This window comes from Corticium candelabrum, chromosome 15, assembly GCF_963422355.1.
Source record: "Corticium candelabrum chromosome 15, ooCorCand1.1, whole genome shotgun sequence".
NCBI lineage: Eukaryota > Metazoa > Porifera > Homoscleromorpha > Homosclerophorida > Plakinidae > Corticium > Corticium candelabrum.
Window position 1 is genome coordinate 5,609,545 of NC_085099.1, and position 21,304 is coordinate 5,630,848.

The 21,304-nt window shown below is 42.6% G+C and overlaps 3 protein-coding genes across 3 annotated transcripts; 1 reads left to right on the plus strand and 2 right to left on the minus strand.

Moving 5' to 3' along the window:
* The first annotated feature begins 3,928 nt into the window (after positions 1-3,928).
* LOC134191031 (phosphatidylinositol 4-kinase beta-like) lies at positions 3,929-18,034 on the plus strand. The gene is made up of 18 exons (XM_062659587.1): positions 3,929-4,066; positions 4,145-4,358; positions 5,127-5,421; positions 5,485-5,528; positions 6,954-7,044; positions 7,115-7,224; positions 9,298-9,581; positions 10,259-10,404; positions 12,264-12,358; positions 12,419-12,446; positions 12,505-12,657; positions 13,287-13,383; positions 14,115-14,195; positions 14,260-14,339; positions 15,045-15,310; positions 17,224-17,359; positions 17,425-17,545; positions 17,673-18,034. Exons 2-18 carry the CDS (start codon positions 4,189-4,191, stop codon positions 17,855-17,857), a joined length of 2,382 nt encoding a protein of 793 aa, XP_062515571.1. The 5' UTR covers positions 3,929-4,066; positions 4,145-4,188; the 3' UTR covers positions 17,858-18,034.
* Positions 18,035-18,223: 189 nt separating this feature from the next.
* LOC134191032 (uncharacterized) lies at positions 18,224-19,612 on the minus strand. Its single transcript, XM_062659588.1, has 2 exons — positions 19,434-19,612; positions 18,224-19,374 (listed from the first exon to the last, which is right to left on the minus strand). The coding sequence occupies exons 1-2, from the start codon at positions 19,508-19,510 to the stop codon at positions 18,351-18,353; spliced, it is 1,101 nt and encodes a 366-aa protein (XP_062515572.1). The 5' UTR covers positions 19,511-19,612; the 3' UTR covers positions 18,224-18,350.
* Positions 19,613-19,688: 76 nt separating this feature from the next.
* Positions 19,689-21,267, minus strand: LOC134191035 (uncharacterized). Its single transcript, XM_062659592.1, has 3 exons — positions 20,510-21,267; positions 20,320-20,455; positions 19,689-20,259 (listed from the first exon to the last, which is right to left on the minus strand). Exons 1-3 carry the CDS (start codon positions 20,548-20,550, stop codon positions 20,080-20,082), a joined length of 357 nt encoding a protein of 118 aa, XP_062515576.1. The 5' UTR covers positions 20,551-21,267; the 3' UTR covers positions 19,689-20,079.
* Between the last annotated feature and the right edge of the window lie 37 nt (positions 21,268-21,304).

Sequence of the window (21,304 nt, forward strand, 5' to 3'; positions counted from 1 at the left end):
GATTGAATGAATACAGTAGCAAAATCATTAGGTAGGGTAGCATTTGTTTGATCATTTAGGCCACTCTAATATCATATCTTGCTTTTGTTTCATGTCCTTGTTTGGCAGCATTTGCATTTGTTTATTATCTGATCTTAGGGTTCATTTTGATACCCATTATTACTTGTTTTGACCCCATGTGTGTGCTCTGTTGTGTTGAACACCCATGTATATCTCATGTGCTCATTACCGACTGTGAAACATGCTCCTAGCGTCCGCCTATCAAGAAGTAGCAACTATTAATAGTTTATGAATAATATCATGAAAAGATGTTGAAGGTACCAAACTTCGACATGTGCAGAACAGAATCATGCCTGTGGTGTCCTCCAAGTACATAGAATTGCACATGATTGCCATGCTATGCATCAAGGCACATAAATTTGGTAAGTGGTTTTCAGCAGTAATGGACTGCTTGCCACATATTTCAAGCTTCTTGATGTTATGGGAAACAAATAATTATATTGGATTGGCCTTCCTGGAAGTCGTTGGTGGGCTTTGGTAGAGACTGATAGGGTAGCAACCAATAGGCTGTGTGGATATCTGGTTCTAGTACAGAAATGATTGCAAGCTTTGACAAGGTGACCATGCAACTACAACAGATGTTTGCTATGTCGTATTACGACTTGTCAGTGTGATATTTCTCTATGTAGATTCGCAACTGACCACTTCTAATAATTCTTGAATGACTTCTCTCCAGTTCTGATTTGCAGACCCAATGATCGCCTTCTTCACCCCATATTCGAATATGAAATTATGATGTCAAGGAGTGCAAACCATTCAATGTTTTACTAGTGGTATACAATTACTGTGTCATATGCTCGTGATTATAATTTATTGTGCACGTCAGAGATTATTATCCAATAGCAAATACGGTATATGCATATGCATCATTTGGCAATCACAGCACAAACAGGCAGCGGTTGTCGCTCTGTAAAAAATTTGTTAAAAAATAAAACAAAGGTTGTTTTGACATATACAGTATAGCCACTTTTTGCAGCAAGACCCATCAAATGCTCATCACTAAATAGTGTGTTCTTTGTTATCAATAATATTATGTGTTAAGTTTTATTCTTATCTGGCAGGCACAAATAGCAGCCACTGAGCAGCAAATTTGTACTTCATTACTCTTACCTGCACGGCACGACCATATAGGGAAGTTATCACTTTCAAATCAGAACATACAGCGTAACTCCTATCTAACAGAAGAATAACGAAGTCTCTTTCTCAGTTCTAGTTACAGCAATGCAAACGAGTCGCACTGCTGACAAACTGCCTTCTTATTTGTACAGTGACAAGCATGATGACATGCAACAATACAGTCAATATCACTACAATGCAGTGTAAGCTTTGTTAGCAACAGTTTGATTCCCTACTACCCTGGCCTAAAGTAGCGTTTGCCTTGTCATTGGCTGTAATTTCTCATAAATTACACCATCTATTGTGTGTGCCGTGACCATCAGCACGCTATAATAATCATATACAATACTGCAGAAGTATCTCACTCAAACTAATGCACGAAAATATGCCATATTTATGCATACATTGCCTTACACCCATGATAATGCCGTTACCCAAAATACACCCTTGCAGTACTATCAACACTCTGGAAATCAACATTCTGATAGTGATGAACAGTGACTGGTTGTTGGCCATGTAATTCATCTTGAACATGTTAGGGATGCACGTTTTCTTTTGTAATAGTACAGTCAGACCTTGTTATTCAACAACGTTTGTCCTGCTGGTTTCTGTCAGACAAATGCAAACGTCAGATTATCGGTAACAAATACACAGTGACCATGTAAATTGGTTTCACGTGTACCTTCGTCAGAAAGCGAGGGTGTTGTTGGGTGTTGGAATAATGAGGTCTGACTGTAATGGTGCCGGCTTTACATTGTTGTATTTGTTTTCTTTTGCTCAAAGACTTCGTAGAAATTGGGGCTGTTTAATTTCAATACATTTCCTCATTATTGTTACTCGGAAAGAAAAGAAAAAGGTACCTGTACACCAAACGGTTCAGCAAAATTGACTGCAGCTGTGTGTCTGGATCTGTACAGTGATCTGGGTCTCTAGTAGGTCCAAGCCGGCCATTATGTATTCATAATGGGTATACACCAGGGCTTGTTTGTATTAAATTCTATGATATTTCAAACCTACAAATTTGTTAAAATCTATCTTTGCCTATTCAGCATAATTAAAGTTAGTTTCACCATTGTGTCAATATTTTTTAAAAACTATATCAGAAATTCAATTTTTGTATTTGCAAACTTGGTATTAGCACGTTATAGTAGACTTATAGTGCAGCATTATAGCACTATTAGTAAATTATGTAACAACTATCAGTGCAACATTATTATTGTTAATTAATAATAATTAATATTATTATAAATATTAATAACACAATGATAACATAATAATATGCATGGAAGTGGGACCATCCTGTGTGATGTGTGATGTGTGATGGTGTCTTCGAGCAGGCACCTCAGGCAGATGCAAAACATTTCCGTATGTGCAGCGGTTCTCTTCGTGTACAGTCCTGGGGCAGAAAACCTATGCATGGTTAGTATCGCCCTCTCACTGAGAAACCACCTATGGACATGAAAGAGATCTACAGATGGCTGAAGTCATTGAATCTTCCTGCTACAAATTGAGGGACTGGTTGTTGCTGCTCAAGACTAAGCTCTTCGGACTCAGTATTATGAGCGCACCATTCTGCATCGAGATGTCAGTCCCACTTCCCGCTTGTGCAGTGTAGGCCTGAAAACAGTTGACCACTTTGTGGCAGGCTGTAGTGCCTTGGCACCGATGGACTACACGGATTGACACAATCAGGTGGACTCCATTATAAACTGAGACATTTGTTGTCATTTTGGAGTTCCAGTGGAAAGCAGACGGTACCGGCATCATCCTGACATCACTATGATGTGAGATACAGCCATCCCTACCGCTAGGAAGACTGGTGCATTAATCGTCCTGATATCTGTTTAAAAATAAGAAAACAAGCAGTTGTCTTCTTATTGATATCAGCTGTCCTGCTGATGGCAACATTGCCAGAAAACATGCTGAGAAGTTGACAAAATACAGTGACTTGCGGGTGGAGGTGAGCCACATGTGGCATTGTCGAACACTGGTATTCCAGTGGTGTTGGAAGCGTTGGGCACAGTGCACGCAGGTATTGCACGGTGGCTTGGCTGGACATTATTCCAGGTCATCACAACCTGCAGCACTTACAGAATACAGTGCTTCTTGGATCCAGTTGGATCCTACGTGAAGTCATGTCTTCTGTTTAGACAGCCATGATGGTCTAAGTACTTCTGAGGCAGAGTTTGCCTCCGGTGCGCTTACAAGAGACCTTACGAACCACAGACTGATCTGGTTGAGAATCACATTGAATGTAAACAATAAAAACTAAATATTAATTAAAATTAACTATTATTAATTCATTAGTATTACGTATTTCTACAACATCACATTACATCAAGCTGTCTTTAAAAAATTAATAATTAATGTCTAACAAACAATTAATAATAATAATTAATAATAATAATAATAATAATAATAATAATAATAATAATAATAATAATAGTAATAGTAAATTTTGTAATTAATATTAACTACTTGTAACGTAAGCATGTCAAAATCTAAACATTTTCTGAACGCTTTGCATCACAGTCTGCAGGTTTTATCTCCACCACAGGATGCCAGTACCGTTCCAACTCACACTCCACACGCGATCCAAGTGCCCTACATTGCAGCACCCACCGTCAGCAATCAGCCTCCAAAAAAACCAATCAAACGCACCATCCAGCACCGCCGTCTCCCTCAAAGTCGGAGGCATTGCATTGATTCGCTACTCTTCAGTCTCCCGTATGTAGGCGGGTCGCGTTGTGGATTCGACATATCACGTCATCACTAAACGATTTCACTCTGTACTTTTTCGAGGTCTACTCATATCTAACTCATAGTTTTCGCTTAGTCTTATAGAAAGGGAAGCGTTCTGTCGGTGCCACGTCGTTTTGCGCGCGATTTGGTAAGCAACAGCACAAAATCTCGACAAAATGGAGTCGAAATCACGTCTTCCTGCGTCAGTGACTGCTTTTTCTTTTAGATGGATATGAAAGTGTGTTGTGAGGCACGTGTGAACGAGTCGGAATGACAGACGCGGATTCAGTGGTGACGTCTGGTGCCGCCGGTAGGTATGAGTCGATGGAAGGAGCCGGCATGTCGATGAGACTAGCGAACGACGCTCGTAGGGCGACGGGTACGCAGTCGATAGAAAGGAACGGCTCACTGATGGATGGATTGAGTGTTGAGTGTACGATGTAAGTGTGGAGTTATTGTAATAGAAGCTGCATGGAAGTCTGCCATGTGACTTATTGCATTGTGTAACCCTCTGTGATGACTATACCTCGGCCCTTTGATATGACCGCAGTGAAACGGTGTTTTGTTTAGTGAGGTGTGTTGCTGTGAGTGTGTTCTGTGAACGTGTGGGTTTCGTCTCTAGTCTCGGAGATTGTGTGTGGTTGTGGAGTGTGGATTGTGTGATATATTGCTTGCTGTCAAGAACTGTCATTTGGTGATTGGTGTGTGTGTGTGTGTGTGTGTGTGTGTGTGTGTGTGTGTGTGTGTGTGTGTGTGTGTGTGTGTGTGTGTTTGTTTGCTTTTGTTAATTTTTATGTGTTTGTTTATTTGTTTATTTGTGTTTGTTTTTATTTGTTTGTATGTGTTTGTTTATTTGTCTGTTTGTATGTGTATGTGTGTTTGTACATTTGTGTGATTGTTTTTGTTTGTTTGTATGTGTTTGTTTATTTGTCTGTTTGTATGTGTATGTGTGTTTGTACATTTGTGTGATTGTTTTTGTTTGTTTGCATGTTTGTGTGTGTGTGTGTGTGTGTGTGTGTGTGTGTGTGTGCGTGCGTGCGCGCGCACGCATGTGTGCATGTGCGTGTGCATGTGCGTGTGTGATGCTGTTGGCAAAAGTATAGGTAAACAAATGGACAAATCGACACACAAATCAACAGCGTCTTTGCCAATTCGATTGCTTCAAGATCAATTTATGACTTTGTGTGTGACGAATCATGTATTTGTAGTGATATGGACTCGTCGTCATTGTCAACCACTATTGTGTCTCGCACATCTACCAATCCCATTGACATGCCTCCATCATTGAAGAGACAGAGTTCGAGTGTCGAGTGTGGCTCTAGTTCGACTAGTTCGCTGTCTCTACTAAACAGTATGCTTCGCTCTCCCGGTTGGCAAGTTCCCAAGGAGTCGTGGCTGTTTCGACTATTTCGATCCAAAATGTTCAACATGCCCATAGCCATTGGCTATTTGTTCAACTCAAAGGAGCCGGGTGTACAGGAATATCTAGGGAACAGATTATTTGTATGATTAACAAGTGAAATTGTATTGTTGAATGGCCGTCTTATTGGGCATCTGTTGTTTTAGTCGTTTTCAGAGGAAGATGTTGACTTCTATATGCCGCAGCTAATGTGAGTGATATCATATGTGTAGCTATTTGCTTTGCTTGCATTCATGTATTGTTAATTAAATGTAGGTGTTCATGCACTAGGGTTACAGTAGTATGTCAGTAGACAGACGGGCTGACTGCTGGCCAATTGGAATGCAGTGTAACCAATCATTGTTATTGCGGGTGTTAACTTAATTAACTAGCATGTTCGCGTTGTACACCTGGTAGTCTAGTCGCAAGTGTTGTTCCTTGTGTGCGAAGTGGCTGTTTTGTGTTGAGTAGCAGCCGAGGGTTTAGGACTTTGGTGCTTCTTCATGTAGCCAGCTTTGAGGACATGATTAACTGGTTTTTGTTTACTCTAGAAATTACTATTACTACATTGAAACATTAGTGTTAAGCCTGGTTCACAATATTGACGCCGACGTCGACGTCCACCTGGACGTCGAATTGTGAACAACGAAAAAGTGGTGCGGCGTCAATGCATCGTCATGACGCCGGAATAGACCAAAGTTCTATTCCAGCGTCAAAACCGTAACTGTTCAGTGTCAAATATAACCATGTGGGCATTTTTAGTGAATCAGCAGAGCTGTAAGCATCCCGGATCTAGAATGGAAGAACGTTGATTGACGCTGCAAGAGAAGTAGCAAGAGAAGATCATCATTGGAATCGTTGTCCATGATTAGACACGCGTGCACGATATGACTCGAGACCAACTTTGACGCGTGCAACCTAGTGACGTCTCAAGATATTCTGAACAGGCCGACGCTGACGTCGGCATCACGACGCCGAGTTGACGACAACGTTGGCGTTGACATCGACGTCGCCGACAATATTGTGAACTAGGCTTAAGGCAGTTCCCTTAGTAAGGTAGTTTAGTAAGGCACCATCTGTGCTTGAAATTATTTGGAGACTTCAATTAATTCAGTTGCATTTGGCAATGGCAATTATTAGGGACATGTAACTAAAAAAGGGGTTGTGCACACGATCAGTACTTTTTATTTTTACTATTTTGATTGGTCGGTTCAGATTTCATGTTTAGAGATCTGAGCATCAAAAGATTTCGTTGGTCTGGCCTAAACACAAATGTTTTATTAGAAACATGCACATGCACATTTGAACACACACACACACACACACACACACACACACACACACACACACACACACACACACACACACACACACACACACACACACACACATGCACACGCACATGCACACGCACATGCACACACACATGCACACACACACACATGCACACACACACACACACACACACACACACACACACACACACACTAGAGCAGATGATGCATTTGTATTAAAACCTATTTTGTTTTTGTTTACGCTACTAAACATGCAAACAGTCATTTTACGTTTATTACTTCAATTTGATTGACACTGTCTTCTAGTGTTTAATAGTTCATCGTGTCTTTATTCGTTGCAGTAATATGTACATTCAAATGGATGACATCGCCGACGTTGTTCACAAATATCTCATTCAACGGTCGAGATTCAGTGTCGACTTTGCATTGAAAGTGTGTTACTGTGTTGATGTTTGTGACGTGTGGCATCATTGTATGTATCGTCTGTCTTTCTGCTTGTCAGTCTGCTTGGTTATTGTCTGCTAATATGGAAAACCAACAACTGGAGTCTTCGTGTCAACGGCGAGCAGCTCGTCTTTTGAAGTTTATTTTGTCAGAAGAATTACGGCCAAGGTAGGATGGTAGCGAACACGTATTGGGCGTGTGTTGTGTATGCATGCTACATGGGATTTTGTAGGTACAGGTATGTGGTGTAGTTAATTAGGCAAAGACATGAATCTGTGGTGTTGTAATTTGAGCCATTTTTGGCTTTTTGTAATAACAGTTTTGTTATTACCGTGTCGTTGCATGTCTCTCTATAGATGTTATAGATGGATGTTTATTGAGTAGGTCGCAGTCAAAGAGGCGAATGTCATGGAGTGATACCCGAATCTATTGCTTGTGTATTTTGCATGGAAGTTGTAGGATGCATGAATAGTCTACTAAGCATGCGTCCGTTGTGGCATAGAATTGACCAAATCGGCTGCTATCTGGAGGGTATGGAGTACACAGTGTATTCTTGCTCATTTGACTCATTGTGGGCAGCAGTTATCGAGAAGACGGTTGGATATGTGAAAAGAATGGATGGATACGGAAGCATCTTCCTGACCCTAAAATGTTGTACGTTGGCGGTACGGGACAGGGTCTTCAACTGTAGAACAATCTTTACTTTCTGATTTATTGTGAGCACTAAACACGTTGGTTTCTTGGAAGTTGCATTTTTTGCTGCCAGCATGCTGTAAGGTCACCATGTAACTCGTGTCCGATGATTGGCATTATATCTGCAGGGTAGTGAAGTTTAGTTATGTGGTCGGAGAGGTGAGGGTTGGATAAGCAAGGATACAGTGTGTATACAGCAGTCTTTTATCACATCTCAGCTTTGTTCTGTTGCATTGTGTTGTTACTTTAAGAAGTATGGTGTACCTGGATATGGGTGTAGTACAGTTTACACATTTTTGCGTGAACTTTTGGTTTGGTAACACTCAGAGTTGACACTATTGAAACCAGAATTTATTTTTATTAAGGATTGTTTATTGGCTGCTTTAGTAATACACTTGTATCAAACGTCACAACAACTGTGGCTATTTGTCTATCTATCTGTCTGTCTGTTTGAAATTGTTCTGAAGTCCTCAGAATTTTGTGTGGCAGCATTATTGAGACTTGGTATTCCTTTACCATATTCCCAGATTGTTACCATGTGTGATTATGGTAGAAGCCTTGATGAACATGGTTATCATCTATTGACCTGCAAGTTTGGCGGTGGCCCAGTATGGCAACACAATACAATCGTGTCAACTTGGGCTAAATGTTTAGACGAGTTAAATATTCCTCATCAAGTTGAGCCAAGAAATAGGTATACTGACTCTGAGAACAGGCCGGATATAACAACATATGATCCCAGTGGACACTTTTTTTAAAGACCTGGACATTTCACTTGCTCATCCACATTCTTGTGACACCGTACAATCAGCTGCCAAAATATCAGGTTATGCAGCTGAGTTGAGAGAAAAACGCAAAATGACAAAATATGGTCAACAGCAGTCTATAGCAGGATCTGATACAACATGTATTCCACTGGTTTTTGAACACTTTGGCTTCCAGGGCCCTATGGCTGAAGACTATCTCAATAAGATCTCAAAAATTTCAAAAAAAGATGCAAATGGAAAGAGCAGCGAAACAGACTTTGGAGGTAGATGGAGAAAGCAACTGTCGGTAGTTGTACAGTCTTGCAACTCTCGTGTGATTTTTAAAAAGTTGTTAAAGTTGTCTAAGTGCAATTTTGATGATTTTCTATATGATAAAGACATTCAACATTTTGTTCATTGACTGTTATTGTTATGCATACGTAAAGGTAGCGATTGTTATTAGTAGAGTAAGAGTTCAAATATAGTAATCTGTCTGTCTGTCTGTCTGTCTGTCTGTCTGTCTGTCTGTCTGTTTGTCTGTCTGTCTGCCTGCCTCTTCGTCTGTCTGCTGCCTCTCTCTCTCTCTCTCTCTCTCTCTCTCTCTCTCTCTCTCTCTCTCTCTCTCTCTCTCTGTTTGTTTCTCTGTCTGTCACTTTATTGAAATGCAAATCTACATAACACCTTACCACTAAATTCTAGTTGTTGACTGTTACTATTTATATTGATTTACTTTCTACTCTTGACATTGACTACTCACAATCAGATGCTTTGAGATTCTACATGTAAAATTTGTGTTGTTCAGCGTTGATTTAGTCACTGTGACCAACAACGCTTCTACTGCAGTTGAGTCATCTCCAAGCAGGAAAGTTCACCATCGCTCAAAATCAGAAAACTCTCTTTTATCGTTACCATTGGGAACACTGCCACGAACAGCCAGCAACTCATTTGTCTCATACCATTATGCGGGTGACCTCAGTTCAGGTCGAGCATTTCAGACTGACAGTTTGACTGCCCAGAAGACATTTATAAGAACTCTTGAGGCGATTGGTAAACGATTACAGCTGATCAAGACAAGAGAGATGAGAAGTGAGAATTTCTTTATTGATAAATCATCTGCTTAGGTCTTAAAGAAATGCCATTGCGTTGGCCAGTATTAACGAAATGAGAATGAAAAAGTTATAACTTTTACATTTATACTTACTCTCGCCGTGTATTGCATGAACACTCGTCTGCCATTCCTGCCGGGTGAGTCATCTCAACATCCACTGCGTAACAAAGTTGCATGTATTACGTACACGCCATAGCTTACATGTGGCTTATTTGTGAGTGAAAACGTGTAAGCTATATTTACACAAGTTTGCAAGTCTGGCCACTTGTAATCGCATGGAAACGAATGTAAGCAGATGGAGACGAGTGTAAATACATGTACCATATCGCAATGAGCATATGGTGACAAAGTAACCACGCGTTACCATGTAGTTTAAATGCGGTATGGCAGCACAAGTAAGCAAGGTTTACATGCAGTGTACATCCATGGTTGAAATGCAGCGATCATTACTGCACACTCCCTACTTGAGATCATTGGCAAATATGAACTGCGCTAGTACTTGAGCTGTCTTTGCTGAGGTTTCACCCGTAGTGGCTGCCTCTAGTCTGCTAGTTGTATCACAGTTTCTTGACATAGATCATGAGGAAATCGTGTAACAGTAGCAAGGCAGATACTAATGTTTGAGTTGATGACTGTTGTGTTTCGTATTGTTTAGTTGCTCAGCTGTATGCCGAGTTGTCGCTTCTCAATCTCAACTTACCCGCCCAAGTATTTTTACCGACGTGCGATATTTATTTGAAGAAACATTATGTTGTCAGGCTACCACACACAGAAGCGACGATTCTTAACTCTAAGACTAAGGTAGGCAACTCAGTGTGTGGCTAACATTTCGTTTCTGTTTGTTCTTGTCTGTGTGTTAGAAATTGCATTCAGATTTTGTCTCATTTGGTTTCTATTTGTGGATATACTGTAACAGCTTTATCTTGTTGTGTTTTGTCTTGTCTTTCAACCTCACAATAAAGCAGAACTCTCACCAAATACTAAAACTTGTTGAAAGAAAGATACAAGGTCTGGTATCTTCCTGCAGGAAACTTACGGTCCAGACAGCCACAGAAGCAGAGACTCGGCAACGAGTTGTTCAGATGATTCCCCGTATATAGCACAGAGTCTTACTCTCTGGAAGTAACTACTTTAGGTTTAACCATACCAAGTGCTCCTAACATTTAATGGTTGTATTGACGCAGTCGATACTTGCGTGATAACTCTGGGGTTCCAGTTTGCTTTAGTCAATAAATAACAACTTGACACCATATGTCTCACAATCCTTACCTTGAAATGTGCACAGGTATCGGTCTTTCTTGTTAACCAACAATCAGAGTTACGCTCATGCCACATACGGGTACTAAACACGCACACGCAGGAAATTTTAATGTTTTATTTCTTTGTTATGGTAAACTTCTGCAGTAAACGGTTTCAAGAGGTTGTGTCATGAAGTGACAGCTTTCATCTGAGAAATGGTTGATTTTTGGTGAGAGTTCTTCTTTAAGAAAGGCCTACATAAGTAGTCAATTGACAGCAAATTTTGAAACTAAATGTTAGAACTGATTGCTTGTTGAGAGTTAGTTTCTTTTGGCAAGTATACACACGCGTTTGTTTTGTCCACTTTGTTACACAGACGTATTGACGTTTGACCTGCAAAGACAGTAGCAGGCTAGAATTGCTTAGTAGAGGTTCATGTATCGGCTATTACCCGCATTCCATAGCAATATCATATTTATTGCTCGAGCGACATTTATTGCACTCATCGCTAACCGACTTAGTTACCGGCACGTAGCCCTTACCCAATGAGCATTCAATTGTTTAGTCAGAAATAGCTTGCTCTCGGCCGCTGCACTTGACTGACTGGGACAATATTTCTCGTTTCTCATTTGGCATGTTGACTTGTTCGTGAAGGTTTGCAGTTTGTATAAGATGACCGGCATATACATGGAGGTATTGAGGTTTTAATATCAATATCACGATTTGTCTCATACAGTGCGAGCATGCAATGACTGTGGGAGCGGGCGATAACTACAGTATGCGTGCAATAACTAAACTATGAGTGCACTGGGCTGAATACTGATTATTCCATGAGATCACTCATTGGGCAGGGGCCTCATACCAGTAACTAATGCAACTTACCACTGACTTACAGACTCGCAGTGGCTCTGCAGTGTTTTAGTCATTAGTGGGAACAAGGCAACTAAAGCAATATTGAACACTGATTCACAGTGTGTTGTTAATTAAGGCTAGTTTGCATTATCACTGCTGAGGCAGAGCCCACCGGTAATATCATGAACACACCGTGTCACGCAGTGCCGGTGCCTCGTTGCTGGAGTCAAGTTCTATTCTAGTGTGCGGGTGGAGGAAGTATCTGAGCGCGAAAAGTAGTTGTCATCTGTATTGAATTACATGCTAGCAGGTGCTTGGATTTTCATGTCAAGATGATGCACAGCACAGCACACCAAATATTACGAAATAGGCTTTATGCATTTGTCATCATGTATGGTATGAAGTGTTGCTTTATAGTGTGTCACTCTTGTTTGTTTGTCTGTACACTGTTTGTCTATTTGTCTGTCTGCTGATCCGTTTTGTCATTTGAGTGAGCCAGACAGGTGTATTGCTTCTTTGTTTGGCTTTTATATTTATGTAGTACGCAGCTAACTACATTGCTGTACTAGGCTCCATATCTTGTACAAGTCGAGATTCTTGAGTCAGATCAACCACTGACGTCAGTCTCTCCACAAAAGCTGTTTATAGACAGTGAAGACCCAGAGTAATACAGTCAGACTACAGTATGTCAAATGATGACGAATCTAATGTTTGCTTGTTGCAGGGAATCAGTGCACTGGAATCAAGTAGAGGTGCTTGACGCTGGCAGTCGTGTGAGCTTGATTGGTGTGGAATGTTTGTATTGTGTAGTTGACAGGAACAGAGTGCACGCAAGGTGATGAATGTTGGACATCAAACTTGAATAGTTTGATCATCAGTGATGAAGGTTTAAGGGATGAGCGTGCATTGAGGGAGGAAAGAGCGTCTCTTAGTAGCGACAGTTCAGAGTCTTCCAGTGATCAGGTGACTAACGCGCGCGCGCGTGTGTGTGTGTGTGTGTGTGTGTGTGTGTGTGTGTGTGTGTGTGTGTGTGTGTGTGTGTGTGTGTTGCGATAGCTCAGTTGGTTAGAGAGTCATCTTATGGAGTGTTTACATCCGGGACCTTGAAGCGTTGCAAGTTCAAGTCACAGTGATGGCGAGCTATGGCATAATTTTCTTAAGCAAGAAACTAACACACATTTGCTTCTCTCGACTCAGGAGTAGAAATCGGTACCTGGTCATTGACTGGGGTCCTAAGCGGCCATCAGCTGTGACGTGACATCAGCCACTGTGGTCCTGGTGCACAGTTGGCTTCACATGTTGGTGCTCCTGTGAGTGCCTGACCCGGCTCCGGGAGTTTGCTAGCGCAGGCCCAGAGTTTCCTGAGTAGCACACAGGGCCCAGCTTAACAACTGGGGGCGGGCGTGACCTCTGAGAGGCAGCTCCGACATTTAGGATTTTTTAGGTGTGTGTGTGTGTGTGTGTGTGTGTGTGTGCACGTGTGTGTGTGTGTGTGTGTGTGTGTGTGTGTGTGCGTGTGTGTGTGTGTGTGTGTGTGTGTGTGTGTGTGTGTGTGTGTGTGTGTGTGAGTTTATTATTTATTACTTTGTTAGCCCATTTTCTTCTCGGTTGGTGATGTACGGCGACGATTGACGGCAACATGTAATGCTCCAAAGAAGACGTTTCGAAGAGACCCTGAAGATCCCTCAGGTGTGGATATTTAGTGACAAGAAAACGTGACTGTTGCTTGTCTGTTCGTTGTTTCCTTATGTCAGTATTACAGCAGATTTTGTCGTATGTTTGGACTTAAATATTTCTATGTAGTACAACTCTCTTGTAAGCCAGTTTTGTATTGTAACTACATTAGGATGGGAGTGATCAGTCAGAGAGTTTATCGGGGGAATCCAGTGGATCTCACTTTGTTCTTCACTGCCACTTTTCCGTTCTGTGTGCGTGTCCGACAGATGCAACCAAAACGTTCTTACATATTAGATGTGTGCATGTTGTAGGATCTACCGTACATGCAGTATTTGAGTCTGTCTTGCAAGCCTGACATCTCCATTCAGCATTATAGTTTGCTAATTGTGTATCTGCCTGCATGTTTACCTGTCAAACTTATTTATTTTCTAAATCAAATTTGTTGTTGACACTTTTTGTTTGTATGCCTTTTAGTCAGTCTATAAGTTTTCTTTATTTTATTTACTGGGCTTGCTTGGTTTTGTCTACATTATCATGTTTGTGCTACCAAGTCTTACGATGTAGAAGACTTGTAGAACATATTGAATATTTATAGAAGAATGTGTGCTGCCATGTCGGGTGTTTGTCATACTTTTGTAGACATCCATATTGACTTCCAGCTTAATACAATATTGTCTCTACACGTTCCTGGTGTGAACATGTATGCAGTTTATATATTGTGTTTGTATTGTATCATATTGTAGCTTCAATTCTGAAGGAGCCTTGGGAAGAGAAGGTAGAACGTATAAGAAGATCGTCGCCGTACGGACATCTCCCTAATTGGAGTAGGACATGCATGAAGAACGCATGATGACAGTGATTGTATATACTAGCTGTTGCCTCATCCAGGGCTTGTACCAATGATTGTAAAGTCTGGTGATGATCTGAGACAAGAATTACTGGCCATGCAGCTCATTAAACAGTTTCAGGTAAGATATCGTGTGTTAGTCTCATATCCAGACCCTCTGCAACTGGCCGTGTGCATGTTGTTCAAAGGGACGTTGAGCGTTTAGGGCTAAACGAAATTTAAGATTATAGTCACGTGCCTTGGGAAAATGACGACACTGTGTTGTTAATTTCTATAGTATGTGTAGTTATAGTGGAACTCAAGTTCAATGTGTGCATGCATGAGTGTGTGTGTGCAGTTAAATTGTGGCACACTGTGGTGCGATAGCTCAGTTGGTTAGAGAGTCATCTTATGGAATGATTACATCCGGGACCCTACAGGGTTGCAAGTTCAAGTCACAGTGATGGCGAGCTGTGGCATAATTTCCTTGAACAAGAAACTCACACACAATTGCCTCTCTCGACTCAGAAGTATAAATGAGTACCTGCGGGCACTGCCCCTCTCCGCTTCATGCCCGCGTGTTAAGAGCGGCTGTGCAAGAAACTAGTACTTGACTGTCAATGTATGTCTGAGTCATCATCACACACCATCATTTCATTCATTTGGACTTTCTATTATCCGGACAATTTGGCTTCTGAAACAGTCCGGATAATCGGGATTGTACTTTACTAGTAGGTGTGGCCTTTTAGACAATACTCCTTCACTCTTGTCTTCCCACTTTGTCAGTCCAGCGACACCGCCGATCGAAGGCTATACTGTCGTGTCTTGATTTTGTTTCCTTTCTTAGCATGTGTGGACGGAAGAGAGAGTGCCGCTTTGGGTTCGACCTTTCAATGTTGTGGTGACGTCGCATGATGGTGGACTGATAGAGCCGATCTGCAACGCCGTTTCGCTGCATCAGATCAAGAAACAAAGTGGGATGACGCTAATGGACTACTTCAGGAAAGAGTTTGGAGACCATAACTCGGAAGAGTTTCTTACGGCTCAAATGAACTTTGTTCAGAGTTGCTCGGCTTATTGTCTCGTCTGCTACTTTGTACAGCTAAAAGACAGGTGAGGATGATGATGTAAATAGTAGAAGTCGAGCTGCAAATGTCTTTGTATTGTGTTTGTGCTGGTGGCGCTTGTTGGTCTTGTTTGTCCGTAAATGTAAGAGTTAGTGTAAATGCAGTCAAACCAGATTGAAGTGGAGGAGACAGTCTAGAATTGGTCTGTTATTGTGAACTCTACATAGGATGCATGCAGTTCAAATAGCTTTTACAATGCAAGAAAACATGCATAAGGTTTCACTTGTTTGTTCATGTGCCTGATACATTGCTGATCGACATTGAAAAATGTTGTAGCCAACGTACATCTCCGAACGTCTCACTGCCAGCAAGATCTTACAAAGTAGCGGATGACATATAACAACTTGTCGCGTTCTCGGACAGTTACTTATATTTGTCGTCCATCACCTCTGTGTGCACGAGTAGTGTCTTATATAATTTTTCAAGTCTTTCCATTTTCAAACCTCTTTCGAATATGTTTGACATTATACATCAACTACCAGACTACCATACTCAAGTATACGCCAGTGCTGAAGTAAGCTCCCAGCCTCAGCCAAATCCCAGCCTCACCTTTGGCTGAGGCTCTGAGTTGCACACCTCTTAGTTTTTTAATTTGTGCTAATTGGCACTTTCCACATTGACTGTTTGCTAGATTTGCATCTGTGTGAAAGCTAATATTTCTCAACTTGCACATGACCACGTGTTTTCCAAATTATCTGACTCCCGAGTTTGAAGGTTTTGATACCGGGTTAGAAGATTAGGTTGCTATACTACACAGTGGCAGTGGTTTATAGCTCTAGCTTAGTAGTTAATGTAGCAGCAGGCTGTTTAATTAAGCTAATTGATTAATCATTTTGCCAATTAACACCTTTAAGTGTCAGGTTGTTGAGAAAGGCCCCACCCCATACTTCTCGTTTGATGGTAGTAACAACCATGGAGGTGGGGTAATAGTTTTTCACAGGTGACGTGATCATGAAATGGTGTTTGACCATGACTCGCTCCCATAGTGGCCACACAGTTAGCTCGGCAGCAAATGCCAGCACTGCAATATTTTCTGTGAGGATCTCCACATCAGGGAGCCAGGTGTGGCTGAAAGCTATAGCAACTAGATGGACGTCGCTTTTCGTTTGTTTGTACTGGTCGATAGAAGCAAGTTGATCACCATCAAGCAATCAACTTACTAATTTGTCTTGTCACTCACTGGATACTATATATAGGTAGTCACTTGATGTCAAGTAAGACAGGCTTTGCTTCTCACCCATCACCACAGGACTTGGTAAGTTGAGTTGCAAAGATGGAAAACCTGTGCAGGAAATACTTAAAGTGGGAAGGTCATTGCACTGTGACAATCCGACTCTCTCGCTTGGTGAAGTCTGAATCCAGTTGTATTACGAATCATGACAACTGGAGACTTCATTGGCTGCAGTGGATACCGTTACTACTTCGTGCCTATCCATGCCCTTCAGTTTCCACAAAATGTTTCAGAACCGCCTTCGTGGCCGTTGGATCAAACATTTAATCTCTTCTGTCCAATCTGCCGGATCTGTCTTGAAGTTTTGGGACTGGCATTATCCTTACAACCTGCTGTTTGGTAGCCTTTCCTCGACTGAGGAAATTAGTTCCTCACTCAGCTGTTTGAGTTGACGGGGTGGGTGTACAACCACCCGGAACTTTGCGTTGGTGCTTGCTGGCTGTACTGTCTCATGGCCTGTAGTGTAGGACAACAATAGCAGCAACATCTTTGCTCTCATGCAAATCAAGAACTACCTATCCAAACAATACTGGATATAGAGACTGGCATGTAGAGCCTGTCCGTGTTGCATGTATACGTATGGAGTCAGGACGGGCTCACTTGTTTTGCACAAGAGTTGTTTGTTCTATGTTGTGATGCAGACGTGATGTAGGGTACTTCTTTTCTAGACACAATGGTAACTTGCTCTTCGACAACGAAGGCCACGTCATTCACATCGACTTTGGTTTCATACTCTCAAGCTCTCCTGGTGGAAATCTCGGTTTTGAATCGTCACCTTTCAAACTAACACATGAGTTTATCGAGGTGAGCACCACAGTGCACCGTGTAGTCATGGAGTGTGTGTAGATTGTTGTGCATGTGTTGAACAGGTAATGGGTGGATTAAACAGCGATATGTACAAATACTTTAAGATCCTAATGCTTCAAGGCTTTTTGGCGGCTCGCAAACACATGGAGGGTTTTCTCCATCTTGTGGAGATCATGCAGACAGGTGAGTGGTGTGTGTGTGTGTGTGTGTGTGTGTGTGTGTGTGTGTGTGTGTGTGTGTGTGTGTGTGTGTGTGTGTGTGTGTGTGTGTGTGCGCGTGCGTGCACGCATGTACTGTCATCTGTTCACAGGCTCTCAGCTTCCATGTTTTGCCCAAGGAGCTTCCACCGTCCGTCGTCTTCGAAAACGATTTCACATGAACTTTACCGAGGATCAATTGGCTCAGATGGTAGAGGGAATGGTGGATAACAGTATACGATCCTGGACCACGCGTCTCTACGACGGCTTTCAGTATTGGACAAATGGCATTCTATAGCATATTGCTGTTACAGTAAGGTAGGGTAGCTGTATGTAGTGTACAGAGAATTGCATTCGTTGGTGGCTTTCGTTACATGATGTATCGAAGTCGTATTTCGAATTAATGTGCTTTGAAAATGGACATTAGTGGAAAATATGGCATCAATATAGAAACTAATATATTCACAATAATATGACGATTGTATTCAGTGCTTGGTGACAGGGTTCGAATATTGTGGGGTGTTGGAAGTATGCAACGGTGGGAAACTGGCCTGCTATGTACTGTAGATGTGTGTGTGCCTGTGCGCGTGCGCGTACGCACGTATGTATGTATGTATGTATGCATGCATGTGCACGCACACGTGTGACAAATGATGTGGCAAGAAGGATAGTCTCTACTTACATCATTTGTACACATATATCAAATTTTCTACATTATACAAGATACACAGAATACGGAATGACCACATAGGACAAGATACATGGAATAGGGAATGACCACAGATGATAAGCTACTGTCCTGATGGAGACCAGTCTGAATCGTCACTGTCTCGTGGACGCCTCGGAGATGCTGGTGGTGGACAAGTCTCAGATGGTGGAGTGCTGACAGATGCTGCAGCACGATGAGGACGTTTACTTGTTGGCTGACCCTCCTGATGACTCACTTTCTTCCTCCTCTTTCGAGCACCCTTGCTTGATCCACTCTCCTCCTCCTCCTCAATCATCCCAAAACCGCCTGCCTCGTAACTACTGGTCTCTTTCTGCCACAACGCATCCTCCCTACGTTTCTTCATCCCTCTCCGCACCTGTCGTCTCCTCTTGTACTCCACACTTCGCGTTCTGAGCAACTGGTTCTCCTTCTTGACATCCAGTTTCTCAAGAAGGCGTTCAGAAACTGCAGTGTCTAAAATTCCTAAAGAGTGCAGCACATGAGCTAATCCAATACTGCCAACATTTCGTTGGATAACGGCCAAAGATGTGCTGAACCGGATAATTTCATGAGAGGCAAATACCCCCTTTGGGCAACGCCTCCAAATGAGGGAATGAAGAGCTTCATTTGAGTTTTGTGTGTCTCCGCGTTGCAACCTCTCGAGTAGGTCTTCATCACTCAGCCTCTCAAAAACTGGCTCCATAAGCTCTAACACTTCTGGCTGTATCTCCTTTGGGGCATAGCTGGGATCGCCACGGTTATACTTGCACCACGAGCTCTCACCAGGCGGACAGTAGGAGTGGTCGTTGGCATGGTGACAGTATATGGCTGTGATGGCAGTAATCATCCCAGGTTTGTCACCAATGTGGCTCCGAATGACTATGCCATAGTAAATCTGCAGCCTGTTGACGAGGTCTGCAGTCAACTGATTCGCGCCCTTCAACCCCTTCCTCACTGACTCCCCAGATGGAGTTGGAATCTTGACATCCTTGTGTTCTACCCATAACCTCCTCAGCTGCGTCCCCATTCTCTTCTGCACGTGTCCGATGCAGTCACTCTTGGTGATGGTGACATCGTCACCGTAGGGCTTAGCTGCTAGAATCGACCTGAAAGCACAACAGTCACAGTCACTTATGAACACTAATGATTTGCATAAATTACTGACTTGTATGAGGAACTGTCGCCATCACCTATAAAGGTGGTGTACCTCAGTTTATACAGCTCCAATGACCGGCCCCACATCAAAATTGCCCCATGCTGTTCGATGAACCTCGGTAGTTGAGGCTGCAGGTTACGGTGTGAGCCTCCTTCCACAGGAGAAACCTCTCAGTAGACCGATCCCAAGAGCCGTGAACCTGGCATTCTTTGCAGAACCGGCTCTGGATTTCGAAGTCGAGAACCTTGCCTGTGACAGCCGAGATGGCAGCCTGGATGCCAAAAAGACTCTGGTGTCCTCTCTTCTGCCATGTGCCATCAGTCGACACAGCAACATCCACATCATCATCAGTGGTGGCAAAGCCAAGAAATTCACTGTCATCATCATCACTGTCAGGACGATATGTAGCTACAAAAACCAATTAGTCACTACCAAGTTTTTTGACATTACAGCATAATTAGTAAGAGATAAGAGGTTATTTGAAAACTATTGTGCAAACTGTGGCTATCTATGGGCATTTTTGTACGGGGAATGTACATTGCAATCAAATGTCCAATCATCAAGCAGCATTTGTGTCACGTGCTACGTGAGTCAGGTTACACCAATCACCACGTAGGATTCGCATCACGTGTCGAAGCGTGAATCAACAGCAATTTCAAAGTAATTGATTACCAGGATCAGGTACTGTGGAATCACACAGAGTACGGAGCTCGGTAGCAGCTCTGGCCATTTGCTCCTTGGCAACTGCAGTAGCGGCTGCTTCCACGGCCTTCTGGTGGGACGCAAACGGCTCGTTTGCGAGTCCGCCATGCATCCCAACCACTGCTACTAGTTTCTATATATAAAAAATAAGGCAATAAACACAAAAACAAGATATGAAAACGAAACTTCATACCTGCATTGCAGCATGGCCACCCCCAATTTCTCTCATTGCTAGCACCATCCTTCTGTTGACTTCGAAGGCCTGACCAGGAGTCACTCTCTGCGAGGAAGAGCAGGAATGGCCGGTACAAACGTCAACTCCACAATACCTAGAAAGAAAAATAGTCCAGTTGCTAACTAAATGTAAGACGGCACATTCTTACTTGTTGGTACACTCAAACAACAGTGGGATTGCAAATCCCATCCTGTTGACGCCGATCTTCAGACGTAGGTGCCCGCTTTGGCACGTAGCACAAAGCGCAATTGGCAATTGGCTCTAGTTGAGCTGCCAAGTGCGACAGATCACGATCTGACCAATCACGGAAGTCGACACATTATATTCCTGCGTGCTGATTGGTTGCTAGGTTCAGATACAATCAGTTGCTATGGTGTACGCCTGTACTCATGCATGCGCACGCTACCTAAACATTCAAGCTGCTGTGTACAATCACATTACCTTGCAACACGTGTGCCAACGTCATAATAGCCCGTATAATCCAATATGGCAGCGAATAGCGAGATTTTTCGGGAAGCGCGACGCTGCTGTTGAAGACCCCATTCTACATCGTCTGTAACTTTGCGCATCACCTACATTAGGAGAAACGCTTTCGAGGTTAGATAATTGAATAGTAAGGCTTCTTTTTGGGCACATTTCTTGTACGTTTTAAAATATCAAGAAATTCGCCTTTTCAAGATGGAGTGTAGCGGGCTACTTCCTAAATGTAAAAATGGCAAATGGCTAAGGAGTTGCTGACAGTCATGCCTCCAGCAGTTGTCTGGGTTCCCGTGCACTACGCAGGAGCTATGGGCTGCGCTCAGCGATCTCCTGGAGCCTGGCCAGGTACTCGCAAGAGCCCTGACTGTGACGCCAACTGTGGTGTGGGCACCTGAAGTTCCATCGGGATCTCAGTAGTTGATGGGCTTTGTCGCAGTTAGGGGCTTTGTCACGTCCCAGGCAA